Source organism: Mytilus galloprovincialis, chromosome 4 (genome assembly GCF_965363235.1).
Source record: "Mytilus galloprovincialis chromosome 4, xbMytGall1.hap1.1, whole genome shotgun sequence".
Classification (NCBI taxonomy): domain Eukaryota; kingdom Metazoa; phylum Mollusca; class Bivalvia; order Mytilida; family Mytilidae; genus Mytilus; species Mytilus galloprovincialis.
The window spans coordinates 28,487,389-28,502,548 of NC_134841.1; the positions used below are offsets into that span (position 1 = coordinate 28,487,389).

Sequence of the window (15,160 nt, forward strand, 5' to 3'; positions counted from 1 at the left end):
ATAAATATTTTTTTACCTAATATGTTCAAATAGAATCCTTGCTATTTTGATACAAAGAAAAAAGTAATTACAAAACAGGTATATAAATTTCGAATTTATACTCTTAGATTTAATTTGAATGGACCAATACCGAAACAATGATGCCTCTTTTTTTAATTCAATTCTTTGTTGTTAATTCTTAATATGAAAAGATGCCATTTGAAAGGATTTAATAACCTAATTCAATAGACATGGAAGTTTAATTTCACATTTAGTCTAATAAGTTTTTTGTATATAAAAACAAAGAGAAGTGGTATGATTGCTTATATGAAAGCTTTCCAGCAAAACCCAAACATCAAAGAGTTAAACAACTACAGGTCAACTAAACAGGGTTGGCAAAGTATTACCCGCCCGGGTTTTACTGGGCGGGAAAACCCGGGTTTTCCCGGGCTGGGCAATACTCCCTGAAACGGGGAATACTGGGCAATACTGGACAATATGATTTGTTTAGCTTATTTCAACACAAAATAGTAAATACTTGTTGTAGTTTCATAGTATTATAGCTAAATATATACATTTTATACAGATAACCATTGAGAGTCATTTCTAGAAGATTAAAAATTCAATTTCATTCTCTTCTCCACATAAATTCTATGTAGGCAAAATACAATATTTGCGCAATTTAGGATTCCTCGTTAATTTCCAAGCATTGTTTCAATAATCTTAACACTTTATTGTAGTGTTTAAGTGAATTGTAAATTAAATCGCTATATACGCAATCATGATTGCTAAATAAACACCCTACAGGGTCTTGTCATTAACTCTTATAGAAATGAAAAGACTGATTAGTGTTATATAAACATATCTGTGTTCTAATCTGAATAATTACTTATTAATTAGTTTTGTACATTTTTACCTATATAAATTATTTCAAAGTAATTTTTCTTACATGTACATGTTATCCTTAAATTCTTTATACTAGTTATATATTTGAAAAAACATTTTTTTATCAGAGTTGTTAGAATAATTCTTTCTCAGATGTATACACTTGTACTTTTGTATGTATCATAAGACTCTCAAACAAGTAAACTTATTTACAAATGAAAATAGGTTTACATATATCTTAAATGTATTGCATTTGCGTTTGATTACTGAATCCTCTTTGAAATTCAGGCCAGAATCTTATATTACCCAGTATTGCCCAGTATTACCCAGTAAAACCCAGTAAAACCCGGGTTTTCCCAGTATTTCCCACTGGGCTGGGCAATACTCATAAAACCCGGGTTTTTGCCAACCCTGCAACTAAAGGCCTTCAGCAATGATCAAAACCTATACTATATTGGCCCTTTGTATAAAAGTTGAATCTGTTTAAAGATTACTTTATTTTTTCAGGAAGAAAATGTGTATCATGATATAGGAGAAGTTGCAGAAGATGCAGATAATAGTTTTAACGAAGATGATACGGATGATGATAGTGATGATTATGAAATCCCTGATCCTGTGAAAGATGACATTAAGAGAGAAGAATCTGTGAATAATAAACTTAATGATATAAACACAGCCTTACAGATGAGGATTAAACCAGCAGATCTTAGTAATACAAAACAAGGAATTTCAGATAAAGGGGCTGTAAAAAGACCTAATTCAAAACCCCCGCCTCCACCAATGGCCATGAAACCTGTTGAAATTGATGTGGATAATGAAAAATCGTCTCAAAAAACTTTTAAATCTACGGTTTCAAATGGACCTCCTTTGCCTCCTCCTAAAAAGGGTAAGGACAAACCAAATTTGCCACCGAAAAAAGATAATATGGGAAGTGCTAATTTTCAATCTGTATTGAAAACGAAAAATTCATCTGACAAACCACCACCACCACCTCCAAAGAACAGTAAACCGGCTTCTCTTGGCTCAGGTTTTAAAAATAATTCTTCAGATGTTTCTGATCAGAATAAAAGTCCTCTTGCTGAACTGAAGAGTAAACTTACAAAACCGAGAGACGAAAGAAAGGGAGATAACTTATTATCTCAAGGACAGCAACGTTACAAATATACAGACATTGTTCCAAAGGATCAAAGACAATCTGCTTCTCAACAAGAATCTCTTGTTGGAGTGTTAAAATCTAAGTTTGGAAAAAGGCAAGATTCTTCTGATGACAGTATATCGCCTGTAACAAGTCCTAAATCTGACACTGGGACAAAGGGCTTTGTTTTACCCCCAAAGACATTTCATAAACCAGCAACACCCCCTAAAAATGTGTCTCCAATGTCACCAAAAAGACTTAATCATACTCCAGGAAAGGATTTAACAAGACAACATGAGGAAGAAACTAGTGTAAATAAATCTATGGGTGAATTGAAAGCTAGATTTGAAAAACAACAACCAGAGGTATCCAAGAAACCTCCATTAAAACCAAAAACTGTGATGAATGTGCATAAAAGTAACTCTAGTATTAGTTCTGAAAGTTCATCTTCGACAGTTGATGACAAACCAAGTGTTAAAACTAGTGCATTGAAAGCAATGTTTGAACATTCTAATTCAGAACCGGTTTCTAAGCAGAAACTTGTTGCCAAGACAAGTTCTGGTAGCAGTAAAGTATCAGGAATTGCTGCCATTAGTTCAAAGTTTGAAAGTGATAAACCACTTTTAAAGCCACCTGTGCGGTCTAAGTTTGAAAATGATAAACCATTATTGAAGCCACCTGTACAAAGATCAAACAATTCATCTTCAAACCAACCTCCATTGTGGTCAAAATCAAAAATGGATCAATCTAAACCGACGCCAGTTATCCCTCATAAACCATTAAAACCCAAAACATCAATCCCTCCACCTTTACCAGCTAAATCATCAAGTAGTAATACAGAAAAGGTAAGACCTAAATTAGCCATACCCCAAAAACCATCCAATGTGGATAAAAATCATAATGAAATGGGAGATAAACAAAGGGGAATAACTGAAGTGTCAAAGATACTAGCAAATGGAAAACAGTCTACTACAAGCCAAGAAGAAAGTGAACCACCAACGCCACCACAAAAAGATTATGAAGTTCTATCTAAGTGTAAGTCTTCTCAATATAAAACATTATGTGATTACATAGGGGAAAGTGAAGGAGAAGTTGGATTCACGACAGGAGAGAATGTTGAAGTATTGGAAAAATCAAATGAATGGTGGTTTATAAAGGTACATGAAGAAGAGGGTTGGGCTCCAGCATCATATATAGAACACTGTGAAATGACAAAATTTGATGAGGTCTTTCATCAACAGTATCGAGCAGTTGTAGAATTTTTTACTGAGGCTGAGGGTGAAATAGATTTGAAATATGGTGACATTTTGGACGTTTTAGAAGAAACGGACACTGGATGGTGGTTAGTTAGGAATGGTAGAATGGAAGGTTGGGCACCTTCTGAATACATGGAGAAGGTGTGAAAGTGTTGGTTACTAATGTCTATAAATATTGCTCAATATTTAAATACACAATATTTTGGATTCATTTAATTTTTCCTAAATTTCTAAATAAAAAGCATTTAACTGTCTCGCAAGTTTCTCAACAAAAAATATCAATATTTTTGATAATCAAGATATATTACATTTACACTTAGTGTCTAAATTATTCAAATGGAAAAAAATGCCTTCCTACCCAAATATGAAGTTCTACAAAGTACAAACTGTGATAGATTTGAACACATGTATATATATATTTTGATTTGTATTTTATCATGACATTTTAATTCTGTTGTTGTCAATCGGTTAGAGTCTTTTAAGACAGAAGAGTACTGTTTTCTTTGATTGAACAACAAAATTGATACAGAGATCTGTTTTATAGGTAGACCTCAGTATGTTTACAGATACAGAGATCTGTTTTTAGGTAGACCTCAGTCTATTTACAGATACAGAGATCTGTTTTATAGGTAGACCTCAGTCTGTTTACAGATACCAGTTTATCAAAAACTTGTTTTAAGATTACCTATCTGCATAAGATGAATTATATATTTGTTTAGTTTGAATTTATTTTTTGTACAACCTGTATGTATAGAAAATGTGGCTGCTGCTATTTTTAGACATTTGGTGAATATTTTGTTTTTTATAAGAACACAATTAGGAACAGATATTAACTGAGTATTGTTAAGTTTGAAGTTATTAAAAGGTTGACCAGTTGTTAAAATAGTGAATTGAAACATGATTGTCAATCAATTTCTTAGTTGAACATATTATTGCCTTATAGATCATTATTGCCTGCCACAAAGTAGGGGTGTTCTGGTTTTCATCTGTCTATGTGTATTGCTGTTAGTTACCCCATGGTTAATACCAAGTTCATCTGAAGTGCCATGAATTTTAATTTTGTTTTTCCCTCAAATAGTTTCAAAAGAGCTTCCTGAAATTGTGAATCAACAGTTTCATGAAAGCATGGTAAACAGGGTGATGCATTTCATATTCATCACTCATCAACTTCCTGTTGACTGAATACTTTTATTACATATATTTTACACACAGTAGTCTTGATATTATTGCTTCAAACTGCTAATATAAATTGCTACCCTCTTTTTATAAAACAAAAAGAGACATTTATGATGTCTCCAACTAAACTTAATTATGATACAATGTATAATTTTACTAAAAGCAAAATGATTTAGATTTTAACTTGAACCTTTTACCTGCAAAAGACTACTGACTAGTACACAATTTCAAGAAAATGAAATAAAGAGAATGCACAGATATATGATTTATAATAATGTGCATTTGGAAAATTGAGTTTTTTGTCAATTAAGTTATCGTCATATGGCTATCAACTAGGAAATTTGAAAGTTTTAAAAATTAAAGAGCAACAAACTCAAAATAATGGAAAAAAATACTAAATATGTTTGCGCTCTGGTTATACACCACTTTCCAGTAATGAATTCATTAGAATATATTGCTGTACAAGGTTCATTTCTTAAGTGTTGTTAAACTTAACTTTTGATCTGCAATGATATGAAAACTTGTTACTTCAAGCCAGGAATGTGACAGTTGTTATCCATTCGTTTGATGTATTTAACCTTTTGATTTATATGGACTTTCTGTATTGAATTTTCCTTGGAGATTGGTATTTTTGTTATTTTACTTTTTGATGAAGTACTCTATTTTAGATTAGTTTTCATAATTCTAACATCATTCAATGGTATTTACACCCCAGCATTAAATTGTCAACTTGAATTGTTGGTGACAGGTGATTTTTTTAAAAGAAAGAATTGCTCAAAACTTGCCTTTCATTTATGATTTTTTTTAATCTTTTTACTCAAAAGCATAGCATCATCAAATCAAATATTTATAAATACAAAATGTACATCTAAAATAAAAACACAAACGTTTGATAATTTATCTGAAATGTTAGCCCCTAGGCTATGAGACAGATGAAGCCATAATTAGTTTTTATCATCTGTGGATCTGACATATTTGCAATTTCCAACCAGATTTTACTTGCCATAGTCAGAAGTTTTTGCATTTATGTTGTTTACAAAGTTAATTGATATTGCTGTGTTAACTGTTTAGGTTGTACAAATGAATAAGACAGAATATTCTGATGTTAATACACATGTTACTGAAACTGTTGAGTGCCTAAGATGTAAAACAATAAACAATTAAAAAAAATGTGTTACTTGTATTTGTGATAATTTTTTGTCAATTGCGAAAAATATAATTATAAGTATTGAATGCTTCTTTTAGTAATTTCATAGGGTTGTAAAAGCGTTAACCCTGCATACATTTTTAGAATGAAGCACATCAGCGCTTCATACAAAATGTACTTTGGTCAACGCTTTTACAACCCAATGAATTTACAAAAAGAAGCATTCAATTCTTAAGTATTTTAGATCACTTGAAATATGGGACATGTGAGCTTTTGCCATTACTTGAGTTGGCATTTGTTAACATCTTTTTGTTGTAGTAAACTTTTCCGAAAATATTCTCTGAAACTACTTAATCAAAATCAAACAAAACTGATGTTAATGATGTGTTGGTAGTTTCAGAATAAAACTTTGAATTCCATCTCTGCTGACCAACCAATAGGGCAGCTGTGACCATATGTCCATTGTTCATGTTTTTTTTTATTGTACAGCGACTGCTTGAAAATTTTATATTTTTTTATCACGTGGAACACTTATTGATGAGTTAAAGTATATTTGGTATAGGGGATCAATTTTTGAAGGGTTTTGGAGCTACTGAAGGCCCAAGAAGCTATAGAACAAATGATGCAAAATCATGCTTTCTGGGTGTTCCGAAGACCCTTTTATAATCTGAAAATGCAAGTTTAGTTTTAATAATTTTTTGACAATATTTTGATCTTAAAGAAAAATGCATAAATTCAGTGTAAGACCTAAGTTTCTAGGGACAACACCAAAAGACCAATGTGCATGATAAAGCAAAAATGGAATTCACATAGTTAAGTCTGTGGCTGCTGGGTTGTTTTTTTTTTAAATTCATGATCAAGTTCATAACAAAACTACTAGATGACAAAAAGGAATGCAACACTAGCAGAATACAGAAGGGCAATCAATGAACAAAAGACAAATAAATAAGAAACATTGATCCCGAAAAATTAGGGCTACGTCCGAGGGAAAACACAACTTGCTTCTTGCAAGGGACTCGCCGTGAACACAATTTGATATGGAGACAAGCGTTTGGTTTAGCAATTTCCTACATGAGGCATTTGCCTCAATGTAGTTACGGCCCTGTTAAAATAAAAGTGAGGCAAGGTTTCTAGAGACAATATACCTCAAGTTAAATGAAACCAATTTTCAGACATTTCAAGTATATTTGAATAATATCTATACTTTTATGATTTAAAAAATTGGGAAGAGTTCCCGATTTTTTTGGGGAAAAGTTGAATTTATGAAGAATCTGGTGCCATCTCATACTTTCGATTAGACCCGAGTTATTTATTTTTAATACATTGCAAGTCATGTAATTTATTTTCAAACTACCACAGAACAAACCATTAATTTTTGTGATTATCAAGGCCAAGTTATTTATTTTCAAAATCCCCCCCACCACCACCACCCCCGAATATCAAATGGTCGTCCCCTTATCAATTCGTTTTGGCGTCGCCAGTTAACTTAATTTGATACCATCAAATCACCAATTGATGCCGTCGGAGCTTAAAATACAATACAGTTATCTCCTAAATTGTACAAATGTAAACCACTTGTAAAGAAATATAATCAAAGAATTGTACAAAGTAATACCACTAGTATAGAAGTGGAAACAAAGAATTGTACAAACGTTAATTCACTTGTATAAAATGTCATAAAGAATTGTACAAACATTAAAATTGAGAATGGAAATGGGGAATGTGTCAAAGAGACAACAACCCGACCATAGAGCAGACAACAGCAGAAGGTCACCAACAGGTCTTCAATGCAACGAGAAATTCTCGCACCTGGAGGCGTCCTTCAGCTGGCCCCTAAACAAATATATACTGGTTCAGTGATAATGAACACCATACTAAACTCCAAATTGTACACACGAAACTAAAAGTTAAAATAATACAAGACTAACAAAGGCCAGAGGCTCCTGACTTGGGACAGGCGCAAAAATGCGGCGGGGTTAAACATGTTTGTGAGATCTCAACCCTCCCCCTATACCTCTAGCCAGTGAAGAAAAATAAACGCATAACAATACGCACATTAAAATTCAGTTCAAGAGAAGTCCGAGTCTGATGTCAGAAGATGTAACCAAAGAAAATAAACAAAATGACAATAATACATAAATAACATCAGACTACTAGCAGTTAACTGACATGCCAGCTCCAGACTTCAATTAAACTGATTGAAAAATTATGTTTTCATCATATGAATATCAGGCAAAATCCTCCCCGTGAGGAGTTTAGTATCATACCAACATAACATAAATGAGAAGAACATAACCCGTGTCATGCCAACAACTGGTTTATTAATAATAAATGTGTTTAGTTCCGATGTAAAGACCCTATAAGTGAATCAATATTAACGCCAAAATATTCAATCTTTAATGACTTGACAACAGTATCGTAACTATATCCCTTCTTAATAAGTCTATTTAAAGGTTTTGTTAGTTTTTGAGGTGAATACTGACATTTTTGTGCTTTATAAAGAATATTTCCATAAAATATTGGATGTGAAATACCTGAACGTATAAGAAGTCTGCAAGTTGAGCTATATTTACGAATGATGTCCTTATACCGATGATAAAATTTAGTAAATGTTTTGACTAGTTTGTGATATCGAAAACCCTGGTGTTATAATTTTTCAGTAATACATAAATTTCTCTCGTTAAAATCTACAACATTGTTACATACACGAGCGAATCGTACAAGTTGAGATATATAAACACCGTAAGATGGTGACAAGGGAACGTCACCATCTAAAACATTTTTACATACACGAGCGAATCGTACAAGTTGAGATATATAAACACCGTAAGATGGTGACAAGGGAACGTCACCATCTAAAAATGGATAATTAACGATAGGAAATGAGACATCATCTCTTTTATCATAAATTTTAGTATTAAGCTTTCCGTTAATGATATATATATCAAGATCGAGGAAAGGACAGTGGTCATTGTCAGTATTAGCTTTATTTAAAGTAAGTTCAACAGGATAAATTTCTTTAGTCCAAACGACTCTTCTTAAAAAAAAAAAGAAACGCGTGTCAAAGACGGCTGAACTTGAGAATAAGTTAATATGGAAGACAGGTTTGATAAGAAAATAGATATGTTATTTGCAGTTTTCAACAAGTCATGTGCTACTACAGGTAGTTCGACTTTTGCAGAGGTTTCTCAATCTGGTGGATTAGCCACGCATAGAGAACAAAGTTCGGATAACGTCCCAAGTACAGGGGAGCGTAGACCGGTAATTTCTTTGAATGCAAATCTTGAGGACTTGAGAAGTCCTAGAGTTATTAGAAATGTTGATTTTGACAATAGGTCAGAAATTTCTCTTCATATAGACAGTCGTGAAAAGGCTGATTTACTTGGTCTATGTTCATCAGAGGATGAATATTCTCGTGGCCTTGGTAGTCCTGTTAGTGTTTATTCTCAGGCTGGCAATAAATCTAGAAATGTTGAAAGATTTAGCCAATATCTACAAACTCAACCTACTATAACTAATAACAATGTTGAAAGTCAGTCAAATCAGAGACAAACAAGTAACATTGATAATAATAACAATAAAACTGTAGACAAGCAGTCAGATAATTTAAATTTATTGTCTAAACTTTTCAAGGAAGATATTCCTTCAGAATCTTCTGATAATTCAGGTGGCTTGATCATTGATGAAGCACAGGTTAGAATTCTAGAACGTTCTTGGAGAACTAAAAATCCAGAGAAACTTACAGCTTTTAAAGTAACGTAGTTGTTTTCCGGTAAATGATAAATCTAAAAGCTTTTTGCAAGTACCCAGTTTGGATGATTTATTAGAACCAATGATAAGAACTGTTCATGGTACAAATAGTGTTAAGTCATGGGACAAACACAAGCAGTTGGTTACTCAACCTTTAAAACAGATAGAAAATCTAGCCTATCAAGGGCAGGTGGCTTCACGTATGGGTTTAAATAACTTGAAAGATATACAGGCTAAAGTGTTGTATTTACCTCTTTCGAATGAGGGTGTATTTGGTAAAGGTTTGGAAGACAAACTTGAGAAAAACGTGAGCAACTAGACGATCTGTTACCAGAGTATAAAAACAATAACGATCTGTTACCAGAGTATAAAAACAATAATAAGAGAATGTTTGAATCAACTCAGGTGCGTCAAGATTGGCAAAATAAAGCTCCTAGATATAGTTCTAATAATAGTTCTACTCATGTTAATTATAACAATGCTAATTCAGCTGATAAACGCTCAGGCTTAATTACAATAAATCTTCTGTGAGATCTGCTCCTAGGAAGTTCCAGAAAGACAATAAGGCTGATGACTTTGGGAAAAAAGATAAAGAAAAGAAAGCAGGTGGCACCTGGAATTCTTTTCGGATCCCAAAGAAAAACAGTAGCTGACTCAGGGTTGAAGGTAATAATTTATCAGAATCAGAAACCGAGATACCAGTTGGGGGTCGTCTAAGATTTTTTTCGGGACAATTGGGAAAAAATAACAGACGATCAATGGGTCTTGTCAGTAATAACAGAGGGTTGCAAACTAGAGTTTCTAGAAATGCCATTTTGGATAGGCATACGGAAAACCTCTGTGTCTTTAAAAGACTCGGATATTTTAACCCAAGAAATAAATACTCTTATAAAAAAAGACGCTATGGAACCTGTTCGCCAGCAAGATGCAGCGACAGGTTTCCAAAGTACATTGTTCCTAGTTCCCAATAAGAATAGTACAATGAGACCAGTAATAAATTTCAGACCCCTCAACAGGTATCTCAAGAAAATACATTTCAAAATGGACACTCTCACAAAAGTATTAAATTTAGTAAAAATAGGAGACTGAGCCATTTCTCTAGATCTAAGCGATGCTTATTTACAAATCCCAATATTTCAGAAACATCGCAAATTTCTCAGATTTTCTGTTCAGATCCAGTGCTATCAGTGGAAAGTTCTTTGTTTTGGACCAACTTCTGCTCCGAGAGTCTTTACAAAAATGGTTTCGGTAGTAGCGGCTTTTCTGAGAACTCAAAATGTCAGTCTATCTAGACGACTGGTTAGTAGTCAATCAAAGCAAGGATCAATTATATCAAGATCGGAAGAAATGTCTCGATCTCCTAATTTCAGTAGGTTTTCTTATCAACAGAGAAAAATCAAGTCTAGTACCAACTCAAAACTTGATATACCTAGGGGGCAGTTTCATTTGGACAAGGGACTTGTAAAGAATAGACAAACTGAATATGGCCATATTAATTCTTTCATCAGGGAATGCAGTGTCAGCATTTCACTTCCTACAATTACTAGGCATAATGGCATATTGCATAGAATTAATTCCGAATGCACGCTTGTTCATGAGACCTATTCAACTACATCTCCTCTCATTTTGGAGTCCAAGTTGTCAGGATCTTTTCATACAGATTCCAGTTACAACACATCTGAAATCACATCTCAGTTGGTGGAAAAATTCAGCAAACACGCTGAGAGGCCAATATTTTCAACTGGCTCAGACTTCTGTCACCATAATGACAGATGCTTCCACAACCGGGTATGGGGGTTTTATGAACAATCAAATTTTTCAAGGGGAATGGTCAGAAATGCAGAGCAAGAAACATATAAATTCCCTAGAATTGGAAGCAGTGTTTAAACGCTGAAACACTAAATCAGTTGAAAGGTCAATATGTTCTGATAAAATCGGACAATACCACAGTGGTCCAATATATAAACAAACAAGGGGGACGAAATCACCCACTCTTTGCTACCAAACATGGGATTTATGGAATCTTGCAATTCAAAACAATATTCGATTGAAGGCTGCTCATATAACAGGAAAATTGAACATTTTAGCAGACCAACTCAGTCGAACCAAAATTCAACATACGGAATGGTCTCTGAACAAACTTGTGGTTCAAAATCTATTTCAGATTTGGGGGACTCCTCTCATAGATTTATTTGCCTCAATAGACAATCGTCAGACAGAAATTTTTTGTTCATGGATCCCACATCAGAAAGCTTTAGCTCTGGATGCTTTGACAATTCCACGGGAGAGAATGTACGCCTATACTTATCCCCCAATTTGTCTGATCCCAAAAGTCTTGCAATATATGAGGCAGTACCAGTGTCAGATTTTGTTGATAGCTCCCCAGTGGCCACGGAGACATTGGTACCCAGAGCTGCTTCAATTATTGATAACAGTTCCCATCAGGATGACAGTAATTCTAGAATTGTTATGTCAACCGAAAACTCGGATTTATCATCCCAATCCTTAAGTTTTCAAACTGACTGCATGGCTTCTATCAACGAACGGTTTACAACAGAAGGCTTTTCTAAAGGGGTTAGAGAGTTACTCTCCGCCTCATGGCGGAAAGGGACTCAACAAGATTACTGCTCAAAATTCAAAAGGTTCAATAGCTGATGTAGTACAAGGAAAATTGATCCCTATAAAATATCTTTAAGTCAGATAGCTGATTTTTTATCATATTTATTTGATAGTGGTTTGCAATACAGAACGATTGCAGGATATCGCTCAATGTTGTCCACGGTATTACCTCCAATAGATAATTTCCAAATTGGACAACATCCTAAAATAATTAGATTGATTAAAGGTGTTTTCAATACAAGGCCTCCAGTTGCAAAACTATTACCTGAATGGGATTTGCACATAATATCAAGAATGTTAGAAAATAGTCCTTTTGACAATGTTGAACAAATGAGTTTAAAAGATTTGACTTTAAAAACTGTATTCTTAACTGCCATTACTACTTTCAGGAGATGTAGCTATCGGCAGGCACTAAGAATAGATGAAGGCTCCATGAGAATACAGACTAAAGGAATTACGTTTATAAGACATTGCCTAGCCAAACAGGATAGGGAGAAACATTTTGGAGCAAAAATTTTCGTACCTACATACACTGAGAATACCTCTTTAGATCCACGGAAAAGTTTGTTACAATATTTAGATAAAAAAAACCGTTGCGAAAAAAATTACAGCAGGACCAAAGAGGGAAATTATTTTTAGCTTTATGTGAACCTCACAAACCAGTTACCTCTCAGACAATTTCATATTGGATTGTTCAAATTATTAAACAGGCTTATTCTGACTCTGAATCTTCAGGGAAAGGGAAAATACATGCACATTCTACAAGAGCTATTGGTCCGACTTGGGCATTCTTTAAAGGAGCATTTATCAATTCGATCTTAGAATCTGCAGATTGGAGTTCGGAATCTACCTTTAGTAAATTTTATTGGCGTGAATTAGATGCAAATGTGTTACAGAAAATAGACTAAGTTGATATTTTCGGCGAGTTGCGCAGCATGTTTTTTGTTATTCATTAAAATGTTATTGGTGGAAGCATTTTAAATGGTGGAAGTATTTTATATGTTTTTAACTATGAACTGCATTTGAACTTATGGTGAAGTTTGAATTGACAAAGAATCACAGAGAAGTTTTCTGTTATTAGATGTGTTGTAGAAAGTCTCTTCAGGTGAGATAATTTATTTATAACACTCCTCCTAAGGTTCAGACTGCTTTGAAATCTGTAGTAATCATTATGTATATTTCTTGACTGGTAAGTAAAAATATATATGATATAAAATTGAGAATTTGTTTTCAAGTTCTAATTTTATGAATTATTTTTACTTACCAGTCAAGGCTCCCACCACCTCCCCAGTTATAAATAATTTTCGGTATAGGGAATATTTTGTTCCCGCCGATAAACTAAGGAGGCATTCACCCGGATGATCAATGTTAGATAGATGTTTGAAATCGTCCAGGTGTTGCGAGTTATGAGAACGTTGTAAGGGAGATAATTCTTATGTATATTCCTTGACTGGTAAGAAAAATAATTCATAAAATTAGAACTTGAAAACAAATTCTCAATTTTTTTCTTAATGAGAATGTGAGGCAATGTGGTATATAGGGTAGAAAAATCAAAACTTTGAACATATTCAAAATCACCAATATAAGCATGCAATTTATCAAGTACTTCCACACTCCAAAAGTAATTAATTACACTATTTTTGAAGGCCTTATTTGAACAATTTATTATCAGGTTTTTGATTGTACCAAGTGTACTGGTCAGAAGAATAGATAATGTAGTAGTGGAACAATGGCTTGAAGACGAAATAAATCTATATTTGTAAGGTGTTTTGTGTAGTTTCGGAAGCCAATACATAGTTGGGACCTTCATAGTTTTTGGTTCTGCTTGTAAAGCGGTAGCTTAAAGTTTATGTTAAACTGCTTGTATAGAACTTTTGTCAATGAATTGTACAAACGTTATCCACTTGTATAGAAGCAGAATCTAAGAATTGCACAAACATTTAAACACTTGTATAGAAGTGGAATCTAAGAATTGTACACACGTTTAACCACTTGTATAGAAATGCTATCAAAGAATTGTACACACTTTAATCCACTTGTATAGATGTGAATCTAAGAATTCCACAAACGTTTAACGTTAAACCACTAGTATAAAAGTGGAATCAAAAATTGTACACACGTTCAACCACTTATATAGAAATTTTATCAATGAATTGTACAAACGTTAATCTAGTTGTATAGTTATCATAGGTACCAGGATTATATTTTAGTATGCCAGACGCACGTTTCGTCTACATAAGACTCATCAGTGACGCTCATATCAAAATATTTATAAAGCCAAACAAGTACAAAGTACAGAATATATTATAGAATCATAATCAAAGAATTGTACACACTTTAATCCACTTGTATAGATGTGAATCTAAGAATTGCACAAACGTTCAAACACTTGTACAGAAATATAATCAAAGAATTGTACACACTTTCACTAATTGTTCACACATCCAATAACCTCAGGTATGATCCTGATATTGTAAGTTGTTCCAACTTCAGTAGAATGAAAAGAAGCTATCATTGTGTTTTAACTCCACGATTCGCTATACTGATGTTGTCCTCTCACTAAATAATTTAAAGTTTGTTGAACACGTATATCCCATCGAACTTGAAATAACGGATATAACAGGTACAATTAAGTCTGCCTCATATCTTGACTTGTATCTAGAAATTGACAATGAGAGTCGGTTAAGAGCAAAACTTTACGACACATGAGATGATTTCAGCTTTCCATTTGTGAGGTTTCCCTTTCGATGTAGCTATATTCCATTCGCGCCTGCATCTGGAGTATTATCTGCCAGTTGATACGATATTCCAGAGCTGGCATTTCCTTGATAAATGGTTGCGACATACAAGAAAGCTATTGAACCAAGAGTTACAAGTGAAGTTGAAATCATCACTTACTGACGCCGTTATAAGTTGGTTGTCTGTTACACAACACATGTGTTCCTATTGTCGCAATCGTAATTCAGTCATCTTTTCCTCGAATGTGAACTACTGAAGTATCCGGGTACAACCTGTGGAGTTGGATCTGCTGACCATTCAGGTAAACCTGATATGACACACTTTTTTGTGTTTTTTTTTTGTTGCTCCGTATTTAGTTTTCTATGTTATGTTAACTGTTGTTTGTCTTTTCGACAGTCATCGTTTTTACCATGGCAATGCCAGTTTGTTTGCAATTTATAAGTTTAAATATCTCTTCGGTATCTTATGACTGCC

General features: G+C 33.6%; 1 protein-coding gene across 6 annotated transcripts in view; it reads left to right on the forward strand.

The window, feature by feature from the left end:
• LOC143071782 (uncharacterized) overlaps positions 1–5,245 on the forward strand; it is a 38,973-nt gene extending 33,728 nt beyond the window's left edge. For 5 of the 6 annotated variants that reach the window (XM_076246354.1, XM_076246355.1, XM_076246356.1 and 2 more), the window contains one exon: positions 1,372–5,245. In XM_076246354.1, the coding sequence (XP_076102469.1) occupies positions 1,372–3,402 (2,031 nt within the window). In that variant the 3' untranslated portion in view covers positions 3,403–5,245. The remainder of the gene's footprint in view (positions 1–1,371) is intronic. The other variant, XR_012976969.1, reaches the window with a different exon arrangement.
• The last annotated feature ends 9,915 nt before the right edge of the window (positions 5,246–15,160 follow it).